The sequence below is a fragment of the Ammospiza caudacuta genome, chromosome Z (assembly GCF_027887145.1).
Source record: "Ammospiza caudacuta isolate bAmmCau1 chromosome Z, bAmmCau1.pri, whole genome shotgun sequence".
Lineage (NCBI taxonomy): Eukaryota > Metazoa > Chordata > Aves > Passeriformes > Passerellidae > Ammospiza > Ammospiza caudacuta.
The window spans coordinates 85,078,502-85,091,884 of record NC_080632.1 but is presented as its reverse complement, the minus strand read 5'-3'; the positions used below and the strand labels follow the sequence as shown (position 1 = coordinate 85,091,884).

At 41.8% G+C, this 13,383-nt stretch overlaps 1 protein-coding gene across 1 annotated transcript in view; it reads left to right on the top strand.

Moving 5' to 3' along the window:
* Positions 1-13,383, top strand: part of EPG5 (ectopic P-granules 5 autophagy tethering factor) — a 52,859-nt gene that overhangs the window by 37,464 nt on the left and 2,012 nt on the right. The window contains exons 32-43 of the mRNA XM_058824485.1: positions 585-745; positions 862-1,069; positions 1,826-1,901; positions 2,755-2,858; positions 3,056-3,231; positions 3,712-3,897; positions 5,375-5,584; positions 5,735-5,879; positions 6,883-7,125; positions 9,169-9,388; positions 10,971-11,186; positions 12,281-12,395. Coding sequence (XP_058680468.1) covers positions 585-745; positions 862-1,069; positions 1,826-1,901; positions 2,755-2,858; positions 3,056-3,231; positions 3,712-3,897; positions 5,375-5,584; positions 5,735-5,879; positions 6,883-7,125; positions 9,169-9,388; positions 10,971-11,186; positions 12,281-12,395 — 2,060 coding nt within the window. The remainder of the gene's footprint in view (positions 1-584; positions 746-861; positions 1,070-1,825; positions 1,902-2,754; positions 2,859-3,055; positions 3,232-3,711; positions 3,898-5,374; positions 5,585-5,734; positions 5,880-6,882; positions 7,126-9,168; positions 9,389-10,970; positions 11,187-12,280; positions 12,396-13,383) is intronic.

Genomic DNA, 13,383 nt, shown 5'->3' with positions numbered 1-13,383 from the left:
TCATCCCATGTAACAGGAAAAGGATGGAGGAGAGTCTTCTGTTAGTGGACTATTAGTCCATATTTAGCACCAATTAGGCCAATATTAGCACCTATTTATGATGGTTATGCCATGGTCTGTAATGCAGAACCCTTGTTTTTGATTACCCTTCAATGTCAGGTGGAGAGGTGGAAGTGTGAAGATGTGTAACTGATGCTGAAATCTGCTGAAAATGTCCTGGTTGACATTTGATGCCACACATATTCTGATGTGCCCCTCAAATGAGAACAAAAGTGCTTCTCCTTGTCAAACCATACCTTGCTGAGGGAGCAGCTGTCTCTTAGTGGGTATTTGCAGCCAGTTATATACAAAGTGGGAAGCTGTCTAAGAAGAGAAGCATGTAGATGCCAAAAGGAAATGTTATGTTGATTACATTTGCAAGCTAGAGATGATCTCTCACCCTTAAACTTGGGGCTTTCAAACTCCCACTTCACCTAATTTTTCATGAAGCAGGGAGCTCTAATTTCAACCCTGTTTGATTTGTTTGGAGAAAGGGACTAACATCTTTCTGGTTTTCACAAATGCATTCCCTTCCTTCTCCTAAGGCTCCTCAGAGCAGCTTCTAAGCCCTGACTGTTGGAAGGCATCACTTCAGGCTTTGGGGTGTGATTCCGCAGTGGCTGAGCAGGGCAGTTTCAAGAAAAGTGATTCTGCTGAGGGTCCTGTGGTGAGGGATGCTGCAAAAACTCTGCTCTCCACAGAACAGGTGGGTGCCCCTTGGGTTGATTTGGGTTTTTCAGGGGATACAGGTGCCCTCCAGTGACAGATAACACTGCTGTGCAGCCTTTCTGCAGCTGATTCATAGCTTCCTTCTTTTTACAGGTCAGAGAGACAATAGAATGGCTTTCTACATCCTTCTGCAAGCTCCGGCTGGCCTCGGTGGACTTCAGGACTTTTGGCCTGTTTTCAAAATGGACTCCTTATGTGGCTGCAGTGAACACGTTCCTGGAGTACCTCATTAAACGACTTATTGACACTGAAGTTGCTAATGTAGCCCAAGAGCCTGTTGGCAGTAGCAGAATTTTAGCAGGTAATGTGTCTTAAAAGCAAATTACTTAAGAACAGACACCTGATTTCTCCAATTCCCTCTGTTAAGGGCCATTTAAATATACAGCAAAATCTTACTTTGCATTTGTGCAGTAATGATAATATTAAAATACGTATGGGAAATGTACCTGCTACTTCATGGCCATGTAGGACTTAATGCTTTATAATCTGAGAGGAAGCTTTTTCAATATTTGAGCTTCCTTCGAGATTATTTTATGAGGCGATTGTACTTTCTTAAGAAAAATAGAGTCTTTTGTACTGAGCAGAGGTTTGTAGGGCAACACTACTGAATTTCATCGTGCATTATTTAAATCTGAAAAGAGTCAGCTTTTACTTTTTTTTTTAAACTAATTTTAATTTTAATATTAATTAACACATTTTAATTTGTGCAGGTTTAAAGCATGGATCGTTTTTGCCCCCACAATCTCTGGTGTGTTATAAAAAGTGTATTAATAAAACATCTTAACAATGCAAAATGCCTACGATGGCTGTTAAAACAGCCCTATTGTTAAATTAAGCTATTATTAAGCATATTGTAATTTAAATTTTTATTTGACCAGAAATAACTGATTGAATGGTTGGACTCAATGATCTTAGAGGCATTTCCAGTCTTGATTATTCTATAATTCTGTGAATGTTAGAATGAGAAATGGATATTTTATCCACACTTAGAAAATTGTAATATGTTCACTGATTTTGATTTGAAGGAAAAAAGCAACTTTGTTTTGTTTCCTTATAGCATTGCAGTCCTTGTACTCAGTCATTGCTGGACTCTTTAAACCATGGATACTGGTCCTGGAGAAAGAAGATGCAAGGTATATATTGCATTTTAAAATTAAATGAATTTTTGCTAAAGTAGAGGCTTTAGTCCTGTAAGAATGGCTTTCATTATTACCTGTTTTTAATAATTTGTGACTGTCTTGCCTTCCATTTAAATAGCTCTCACTTTGTCATTTCCTTAATAATTACAGAACTATTTCATGACCTACATCAATTTTTCCAAGGTTTAGATAGAAATATTATTTTAGATATGAGAAAGATCTTGTAATAATACGAGCAAGACTTGATTATTTGAAGGGTTTCACTCAGTTTAAAAAACACTGAAACTTAAATTTTGGATTCCTGTTTTTTAACTTCCATAATATCTATAATACCTTTTTAAAAGAAAACAGAAAAGCCAAACAAATACAACCCCAAATGCCAGTGGTATGTACAAAGAAATTTAGGCTAAATGAATGCTGTGATGATTTATTGCCCTGTGTACCTCTGTCTTTGCATGAAAAGTTATTTATGCTACTATGCATTTAAATTCTGTTTTCTTTCAAAGTTTAAAGCTTTTTCTGTTTTCTTTCAAAGTTTAAAGCTTTTGGAGTTGTTAGTGCAGCCTTCAGCACTGAAGGTAGAAGGTTGATAGCAGTTGGTGAATAATGTTATTGAGAAACTGTTATTTAAACTCTGTTATGAAATATCAAACAAGTAATTTATGCTTACTCGGTGGATCTTCAGTGAGATAGTGAACTATGCAGCTCTTCTAAGGAAGAAGAGTCCCAAAAAGCTGAAATTGGGAGGACTGCTGATACCTATCCTTCACTGCTTTAGAGTATCTAAATTGCAAATATTTATGCTCAGGTAACTGAACACTGCAATTTGTGTTGTGCTTCTTTTCAGTAGCCAGCCCTGCTACCCTTGGCTGGAGAGTGACACTCCTGTAGCCTCCACCGTCGTCAGTCTGTTTGCAGATTGCATCAAGCTTTTGCATGAGAGCTTCAAAGGTGAGGATGAAATCATAAGCCTCCCCACTTGTTGATTTGGAGGAAAAAAATACTAAAGTTTGGTGTGCATTTTTTTCTTTGGGTGTATTTTAGTGTAACTTACAAGTTTCTAATCTGCAAAAATAGACTTTCTTCTGCAATCAGGTTTTATCTGAATTTTTTTCTGCTGTTAATTCAGCCATATTCTTTGATTCTAGAAAAGCTGTTTCCAAGCCACCATGGGGCTCTCTGGTTACACCTAATGCATTACTGTGAGTGTTGCACAGCCCCCAAAATGCCAGAGTTTATTCTCTATGCTTTCCACACTGAGTTCAGAAGGCTTCCATGGAAGGAAATGCATCCAGACCAGATGCTTATGGAGGAGTTCTTTAAAGTGAGTTTATGGCATCTGTTGAATTAAGTTAATATTCAATGCTACCCTTGAAAATAGCTGGAGAACAGTTCTGTTAGCAAGCAGGCTTTTAAAGTTTGTTTTTAGCATTCACAGCTGCTCAATTTGTGATGGATTTTTATGAAGGAGTGCTTTTGAGTCTTAGACAAAGTTGTGGGGCGCTGTACAGCTCCCTCTTTGTTGATCTGCTGGAGTGTCTCATTTATTGCATATGTATTTAATGGTTTTAGTTAGATTTAATATATTTTGCTATTGCCATGTTGTTCTCACTTCCAAGTTGTCTGAGACAAGGTAAAGCTGCAAGAGGGAGAATTAAATGATGGAGAAAAGACATTTGTCTACTCCTCTGCTGACCTAAAGTCCTGCTGTAGATTTACAGCTGGCTAACGAACTGAAAAGCATAAAAGTACTTATGTCCTACATCATTTTATGCACCTGTCTTTTTCCCTTTCTCCTTCCTAGATCGAAAGAGGCAGCCCCAAGAGTTGTTTCTTGTTCTTGGGTTATGTTTTATGTGAAGTAAACTGGGTCAGTGTCCTCTCTGATGCCTGGAATCCCAACCCTCACCCTCAGACACACAGCATGATTGTCTGCTTGCTGTACATGATGGTCCTGCTGGCAAAAGAGGAACAGCTCATAGGCGAAGAGGTAATTTTTGTGATGGTTCATACCCATCTCTTAAATGAAAATAATCCTTTACTAGAAATGACACGAGATCTTGTGACTAAATCCACTTCATTACTTCTGGAGGACTCTTCAGAGGGTCTTGATCATCTTAAAAAGTCCTATTTCACGTTTGTCAGCTTTCTTCCACTTGCAGAATCTTCTGCTCCCCATTTCCTCTAAGGCATTACAAGATGCTGCACCAAGATGTCACTGGCTGCCTTTGACCATCCTTGTATTTCAGTTTAGGAAAATTACCAGCATGATGTGCTTTGACCTGAATGTGTTGCCTTATCAGGAGCTTCTCAAGCTTCAGAAGACAGCTGTTTGCACATGGTGTGAGTCAGCCTCAGGAATTCCCTCCTTCCCTCCAGCAGTGTGTTAAACTGACCCACTGTTAGGAGGATTTTTGCCTCCCAGAGCACTCCTGTGACACCTTGATCTAAATCTCAGACTTTCTCAACCCTGTGTTCCAGGGCATGGGCAACCTGAGGAGTACTTGTTGTACCAGTGTCACATTCCTGTAGAAGTAGTGTAATTTGGGTTGGTTCTGGATTGTCCCCACAATTCCAGCATTTGTTCATTCTAAAACCTGTAGAAACATGGAATAGGATATAGAATATCCTTAGTTGGAAGTAATCATCCAGTCCAACCCCTGGCCCTGCACAGACCCCCAACAATCCCACCCTGTGCATCCCTGGCAGCGCTGTCCAAGCACTCCTGGAGCTCTGGCAGCCTTGGAATGTGCCCATTCCCTGGGGAGCCTGGGCAGTGCCAGCACCCTCTGGGGAAGAGCCTTTCCCTGATATTCAGTCTAAACTTCTAACAAAACTCCATATCAGTTGGTGTTTCTCTGTGTCCAGGGGGCTCTTTATCACTGCAGATGTTTGAGAACAGATGGGAGCTGCTCATAGACAGAGAGGCTTTTACATCTGCTGACTGGCACTACCTGTGTGAGCTGTGGGGCTGCTCAGGGTGGTATTTATGAGAATAACAATATGAGGAGTCCCCAGGTTGATGGATGACTCGCTAAATGGAAAATGAGGGACACAGTTTCTCCTGTGAACTTGCATTGATGTATTTTCAAAAATAATATTTTAATGCCTCTTTAAAGCATGTACTGAAGTGACTTTAACTTGAAGGGTCTCCATATATTTCCAGCTGTCTTTACATGTTTACATGTCAAATCTTAACATTTTTCACAGACTTTTTTTAGAGCTGCTGCAACAGACTGAATGCAGTTCTGCAAGTGCTGGAGATGAAGTACATGTGTTAGCTTACTGCTTGAATAAGGAATTGCTTTTCAGACACACTCCCTAAGTTCATCTATTTCTGTGGGTTTTCAGCTCCATCTCCTTCAAATTCTCTGAAGCTAGAGCTTCCTTCCAATATTGAGTACTGTGAGTATGAATTGAAAGCTGCAAAGAAGGTGCAGCTTAAACTGATGTCTTTAAATCTGCAGGAATCTCCACTCATAAAGCTTCTTGGACAGACCAGCTCCCTTCCTTGGCAGCTTGTGGGCATTTCATCCTATGAAAGCATCATCAGCTACTGCAACAGTCACTACCCTCCCTCTGTTATCCTTGCTAAGGATGCTGGAGCTGAACTGATTGTGAAGCTCCTGAAAATCTCAGCTGGCTTTGGGGCATCTTCAGATAGTCACATCCACCTTGTGAGTTGACCTACTTTTGAAGCATCTCCTTGCTGTTCTTGGCTTTTGTGAAGTTATGTTTGTGTATATTATAGAATATGGAAAGAGTTCTAGCTGTCATTTTTGTTTTAAATCTTTTTGTCCCAAATTGTTTTTAATTTTGTTTGACAGGATGCAACTCTAAAGTGCCGAGTGTACATTCGTCAGGTGGTTCAGTTCCTCAGCACCTTAGAACAAAGTGGAAAGATAACCCTTGCAGTTTTGGAGCAAGAAATGGCCAAGTTGCTAGATGATGTAGTCATCTTTAATCCCCCAGGTTTGTGTTGGGGAAATGGCAAATTGCTTCAAAGCTGTCAAAATCCTTTATTCCATGGAGTGGATTGATGAACTTGTTTGATGGTTTAATTATTTGCATTACTGTCAAGTCTCCCTTATGGGCAGCAGGGCATGGCGTTTTGGGGATGTGTACATAGGTGGTATATTAGCACAAAGCAAAAATATGAATCTTGCCCTACAGAGATGTCAAGAGTGACAGAACCAACATTAAAAATGGGTTAAGTTTGTGAGTAAAACTGGCTGACATAGAGGAGCTTGGGTGATTAATTTCTTTGTCATCTGGTGGTTTGGGTTTTTTTCTAATTTTTACTTTACTTGTCATTTACCTGTCTTTTAAAGGGAAAAAGGGCATGAATCCATTCTCCTAGTCCAGAGGGATTAGGAGCAATGGGTAAAAACTGAAATTGGGAAGATTATGTTAGGTATTAGGAAGAAATTCTTACTGTGAGGGTGATGATACACTGGCACAGGTTGCCCAGGGAAGTTGGGGGTGCCCCAACCCTGGCAGTGCTTCAGGCACTTACATTGGGTAAGGCCTTGAGCAACCTGATCTAGTGGGAGTGTCCCTGGCTGTGGCAGAGGGGTTGGAATCTAGACGGCATTTAAGGTCCCTTCCAACCCTTAATATTCTACGATTCTGTGACTCAGAAATGGTTCCAAATTGTAAAATCAGGAAAACTTGACAGTGTTGAAGTAGAAGAGGTATACTGGTGTACTGTAGTGGGAATAACACGTCCAGACATCCAGGATTGTGTGGTGAGATCCTCTAGGTCTCATTTTTAGTACTAGTACCATCTTGAGGTTCCTCTGTCAGTCTGTGAGTTCAGGTGAAATCGTGTCTCACTGTACTCCACAGAAATGGAGTAAATGAGGGGTTGTGTCTCTTCCTGCCCATGGGTGTGTAACGAGGAGGAGGCTTTTCCCAGTGGTAATCTGGGTTCCAGTGTGTGTCCCTGAGGGGATTCTGTGGTTTCTCCTGGCAGACATGGACCTGCAGACGCGCCACCTGGCCCTCAGCAGCCTGTTCACGGAGACGCTGATGATGCTCAACAACTCGAGCATCACCACGGCCGAGTCACTGCGGGGCAGCCTGCGCTGCTGGATCGAGGGCAGGGTGCAGGGGCTGCTGGCCATGCCCCTCCTCACAGCTGCCTGCCACAGCCTGGCCTCCGTGCGCCACATGGCCGAGACCACCGAGGCCTGCATCACCTCCTACTTCAGCCACGGTACGGGCCTGTCTCTGGGACTGTGGGAAATGGAGTTGTGGAGAGTTCTCAGGGCCTGGCTTCTTGCTGTGAGGGTGGTGATGTGTCGCAGATATCTTTTATGAAAAATCTTTCCTTAGGATTTTTCCTTTAGGATTTTGCTGTGGAATGCAACAGGTGCATCTGTGATTGGCCCACGTTGGTTGTTTCTAATTAATGGCCAATCACAGCCCAGCTGGCTCAGACAGAGAGCCAAGCCACAAACCTTTGTTATCATTCCTTATTGTTCTATTCTTTGCTGGCCTTCTGAGGAAATCTTTTCTTCTATTCTTTTAGTATAGTTTTAATGTAATATATATAATAAAATAATAAATCAAGGCTTCTGAAACATGGAGTCAGATCCTCGTCTCTTCCCTCAACCTGAGACCCCTGTGAACACCGTCACAGTGATACACTGGCACAGGTTGCCCAGAGAAGTTGGGGGTGCCTCAGCCCTGGCAGTGCTCCAGGCCACATTGGGTAAGGCCTTGAGCAACCTGATTTAGTGGAAGTATCCCTGCCTATGGCATGGGGGTTGGAGCCTAGATGGCATTTAAGGTCCCTTCCAACCCTTAATATTCTATGATTCTGTGACTCAGAAATGGTTCCAAATTGTAAAACGAGGAAAACTTGACAGTGTTGAACTGATGTACCATAGATGGCCCACACAGTGTGCATCTGTATGCAAACCTTGAGATAAGAAATGCTGACTTAGAAATGCCATGGAATAGGACAGACATTGTTAAGAGAGAAACAGAACCAGAAAAAGTTTCAAAGGATTAGCCTTGCAAATAAGACTGGCTACTTTGGAGAAATAGAACTATGAAAGATGCATTGTACTAGGACCCACAAAGGGTAGTTTTAGGTGATTGGCTTTAAGGCATTTACAGCATGATATGGCATAAGCTGATAGACCAAGAAACACTTATTAGTGTATTGTAATTAGGAAATAGTTGGCTTCTGATGGTGATGGCATGAATTATAATATCTGTATTGTCTCACCCTTCTCATGAGACTGAAAATAGAATAAAAGTTTTTAAAATGCCTCTCAGTTGCCCCATCTCTGGGTCAGAAAAGCGTTAATCTGACATGGGATGCCACTGAGTACAAATTGTCTGGAATTATGGACTGGTTTGGCTTGGAAGGGTCATTAAAGATCACCTTGTTCCAGCTTCTCTGCTGTGGGGAAATGCTTCACACTGTCACAAGGGTAGATGGGGTATCAGAGAGAAATTCTTCCCTTTCAGGGTGGGGAGGCTCTGGAACAGGTGTCCCAGAGCAGCTGTGGCTTCTCCATTCCTGGACATGCCCAAGGCCAGGTTGGATAGGTCTTGTACCAACCTGGGATAGTGGAAAGTGTCCCTGCCCATGGCAGGGGGTGGTATAAGATGGTCTCCTATGTCCCTTCCAACCCAGACCATTCTGGGATTCTGTGACTGTAGTTTGGGTCTTACAGCTGCCCTAATTGTGTGTGTTATTAATATCCATACCCATCTCTGTGAAAACTGATTTGCTCTGTGTAGTGTTGCCATTTTTCCAGATAAAGTGGTTTTATAAAAAAAAATCACCCCAGGAGAACCGAAGACATTTTCCCCCTTCTCTAGTGTTCTGTAAGCTAATTTAACAAAACCACTCTGGTCTGGTAAAACTCTCAAAGTGTGCATGATTTTTTTTTCTTTTCTTTTTCTTTCTGTTTACATAATCCTTGTAGAACTACATTTTTATTTCTTTCAGTGTGTGGAAGATTTCAGTACACCCGAGGGAAATACTTCTAATTCCATTGCTAGAATGTTCAAATTTTAGTCCTGGCTGAATGCTGGGAAAATATCTCACCTTGACCTCAAGGAGGTGCCCTGTGACAGTGGAATTTTCTGTTCTCTCCATCAGAGTTGCATGGCATGCTGATTACCTGAAAAACAGCTTAACCAGCCCAGATTCTCTTAACTAGGAGTTCTGGTTTTTTAGGTTTTATCAAGTGCTGCTTTCTCACATGCTTTCTGTTCTTTCCTTCTTCTTTCTTCAAAGATTCCCCTCACCACCAGGAGTTGGGCTGGGGCCCAATACTTGCTTCCCTCCAAGTTCCTGAGCTAACCATGGAAGAATTCCTGCAGGAGTGCCTGTCCTTAGGGAGTTACCTGACCCTCTATGTGTACCTGCTGCAATGCCTGAACACTGACCAAACCCTTACCAATGAAATGAAGATCCTGCTGACCATCAGCAAATGGCTGGAGCAGGTGTACCCCAGGTGTGAAACTTGGAGCTTCTGAATGGGCCTGGACTTCTGGATTATTACTATTGTTATTTAGATTAAAGTTCATTTAGGGTTTATTAGGTTATATAGCTGGTATAATTAGATAGTATAGCTGGTACAGTTAGCTAGCCCTGGTTAAATAATTAGAAGATACAGCAGGACAGGCAATTTCATCCAGAGTGCTGAATGAAATTGCCTGTCCTGCTATATCTCCTAATACAGCGTCTGTCCATCTGCAGTGCCAACTGAAGGTAGTTGTGGTGGTTAAATGGAAGAAGGAATTTAATCTGCTAGAAAATTAGTGAGTTTCAGTCATTTTTCAGTCAGACAAGCTTGGTTTCAATGGCAGCCTGGATTTGTGTTTTGTTAAAATGACTCAAAACAAACCCTGAATGATTGTGGGTTACACTTCCCAGTGTGTCCACAAGGTGGGATGGGTTATGTGCTGGATATTCAGTCTGGCACTCTGAGAGACCTGGTGTTGAAAGCTGCTGGGATGGAGACTGTGCAGCAGCTCTGAACCAAACCTGGAGCCAGTGCATCTGATGGGATGCCCAGGGTTAGCAGCCTTTGCTGCTGTAAAACATCCTAGATAACTGTTATTTAGATTGTTATTGTTATTGAGTTCTGAGGGGAAAGGATGCATGGCTTTGGGGTTAAAATAAAAATATTTAATGCATGTAGCAATGGTAGTTAGAATTGTTCCCGGTATTGCCAAGATTTAGTAAACCTGATTATTATTTGTCCATGTTAATGTTGATAATGTTCATATTTTCTGTAAAAGAACAATTTGGAAAAATGTATGTTCCCACTGTTCTCTTCAAATTCAAAAAATACTTTCACTGTGGTGGGTGCTGTAGTAATTTCATTGCCAGGATATGAAGGAGACAGCAAAGCCACCACATAAAGCAGATTAAACCTTGCTCTGAGCATAAAACGTGAGATTGCCTGTGATGGGAAACGACTGGGAGGAGGAATGTGAGGACAGTCTGATGCAGGAAACTCGTGATGGTGCTTTATGTGGAAAATCTGAGCTTGTTAACTTAAACTGCCAACTGTTTGGGGAAAGATTAAAAATAGCGTAGGGGGAACTTCACTTTGGGCTTTACTCAACAAAAAGCTTCAGTGTTTCCTTTACTCAAGGATCATATTAAACATCTTAAGTTGTTGTGGTAACAACATCCAGTGCTTCCTAAAGTGTTTTATTGGTAAGTAAAGGAAAGAACAAATGAGTAGAGATACAGCTTCATTCCTTTTGTGCCAAGTCTTAGGCAAGTTTAAATCCACTTATGACTGCAGTATCATTTATTTCCAGTTGTAAAGCTTAAAAGGAAGCACTGTTCTTTGTCCAGTTACAGGCCCTTGAAACCTGCTAGCTGGTAGATCAAATCCATAACAGTAGCAGTATAAAAACTGGTGGGGTAGTATAGTTATGCTATCCTCATGTGATAAAATTAGCTGCTATTAATTAACAAGCTTCACAGACCTAATGGGGAGGGAAATAAACTTCTTAACCTATGCTCTGACTCTTAAATTTTTATTTTCTCTTACGTTTTTCCTTAAATTTTACCTAAAGCTCAGCAAAGGAAGAGGCAAAGCTGTTTCTGTGGTGGCACAAAGCCATGCAGCTATCCTTGGTGCAGCTGGAGCAGGATGACCCCGTGCTGATTGAATCTGTCATCCGGACCCTGCTGTCCATCCAGGCCCGGCAGAGCCAGCTGGCTGAAGAGAGACTCACTTCTGGAATACTTGGTGCTATTGGGCTGGGCAGGAGGTCTCCTCTGTCACCCAGGTGAGGGCTGGAGCTCTGGGGAATTCATCGGTTTGAGTCATGGTGTTTAAAAACCTGGGTGCAGCATGCCCAGTCTGGGTCCAGCGCAGTGTTAAAAGGGGATCAGAATCCACATTGCCCCCAGATCTATAATGTTCTTTGGGCCTGTCACAGAAACAGCGCAGTGAGCGTGTTAATCAGCTTAAGAAACAAGTATGAACCTCTGCAAAGGTTGTGGTGGAAAAGGAAAGAAAATGCAGTTCTAAATCTGGCTTAATGTCCCCCCTCAAGCAAAGTTTGTAGGCAGAGTGCTGGTTAGAGGAAGGTACTTCCACCTGGTCTATAGAAAACTATTTCACTTCCCAAAATTTTGTATAAAAACAGACACATTGGAATTTCTGTCCTAACTTTGAGGTATTGGAAATGTTAAGTGATGCACAAAGGACCATTGTGATTCACTCTACCTTCTAAACAGAGACAACAAGTTTGATTGTTAGCAGTCAAAATCAAGTTCACTCTGGAAAGAATACTGAGGAGAAACCTCATAAATGCTTGTGGAACAGCAATTCAACCCCAAATATAACTTCATGTTTTTAAAGACCTTCTGGGATGCATTGCTGTTCAAATTGCCCTGAATTCTTGGTGTCATTCAACTCATCCCTTGATTTGGGTAATAGTAATGTTTTACATTCTGTCACCTGAGGAGTATTTCAGCTAGGCTTGAAACAGATGCAGGATTTCCTATAAGGGTATTACATTATCTTCTAGTATGTGTTGGGTCCTATTGTATGTATACCCAGAGAATTCCTAGGATCCCCTTCCACCCCTGGAAGTGTCCCAGGCCAGGCTGGATGGGGCTTGGAGCAGCCTGGTCTTGTGGAAGGTGTCCCTGCCATGGCAGGGGGTGGAACAAGATGTGCTTTAAGGTCCCCCCCAACCCAAACCATTCTGGGGTTCTGTGATACTGAAGTGGTTTCTGATGCATTGGAATAGATCCTCTCAAGCCTTAACTTTGTTCCTCATGCAAGAGATGCCTCGTTGGTAGCTTTTACAATTTTTCTGCTGTTGAGAGTTGCAGATGTGGTGTCACGCTGTCCCTCGGTGTCCCCGTGCAGGTTCCGCGTGGTTGCGCGCAGTTTGTCCGCCTTCCTGCTGGTGCAGATCCCTGCCGAGAGCCAGGTGCGCCTCAAGGCCGGCTCGGAGCCCAGGCTCTCTCAGAAGGCTCAGCAGGTGAGGTGTGCCCATCTCTGCCTGCTTGATATGCCCTCTCTGCCTGCTCCTTTAGCTTTTGGGGGGAGCTTTGTACGAGTCACAAGTATTTGTGACTCTTACACGAGAGTCGCAAGTATTTCTTCAAGGTAAATCCTGCTCTCACTTTGTTGCTAAACTTTGGCAGCGGGACTGTGTGTTTAACTCTGTCCTAAAGGTGATCTTTATACAGTGTTCTGTGTTAATATGAAGAATTAATTCTTTTTCAAAAATTAGTTTTTGAATCTTACACATTTAAAAGGGGCAGATGAACTTATGTCTGTAAAGCCGGACTGAGAAAGTTGGGAGAGTAGCAGGTAGAGGGAATTTAAAACAAACAGGAAAAAACAGTGCTGCTGTGATTTGCACTGCTTTTCAGTGATAAAGCAGGGCTACACTCATGCTGACATTTGTTTATGTGAGGTCAGGGCTTAAAAGGCCTGTGACAAATAAACATTCCCCCTTTAACATGTGCAGTGACCATGGTGTTCTTTCAGTAAGTTCTTGAGAAGAGGAAGGAGGAGTTGGTTAGAAACCAAAGTAAAGTAGCTTGGTACAGCTTGTTTCTCTAAGAAAAGAACAAAACTTGTTCAGAAATATTTTCTACATTTGCCCTTGCTAGTCCTGCCAACATATGATTTTTAACTTGACAGTTAATATTTAACTTTAATACTATTAATAGGAGCAAAACAATACTTCCATTAAAGTCAATATATTCATAAGAACAACATAAAGTAAAGATTTAAGTGTGTTGCAGCCTGTAGTTTGACATAATTTCTGTGAAACCGTGTCTTGAGTTCATGAAGTAGATATTTGACAATATTTGGTTTACAGAAAATTAGGAAGCAATAATAGGACAGTTTTTGTGTTGAACTTGGGGAGAGAACAGCTTGAAAAATACAAGTTGACTTGAAACACTATTAGGAGATGACAGTTTGCAACTGTTTTGTTCTGAGTACTCTGTGTTCTG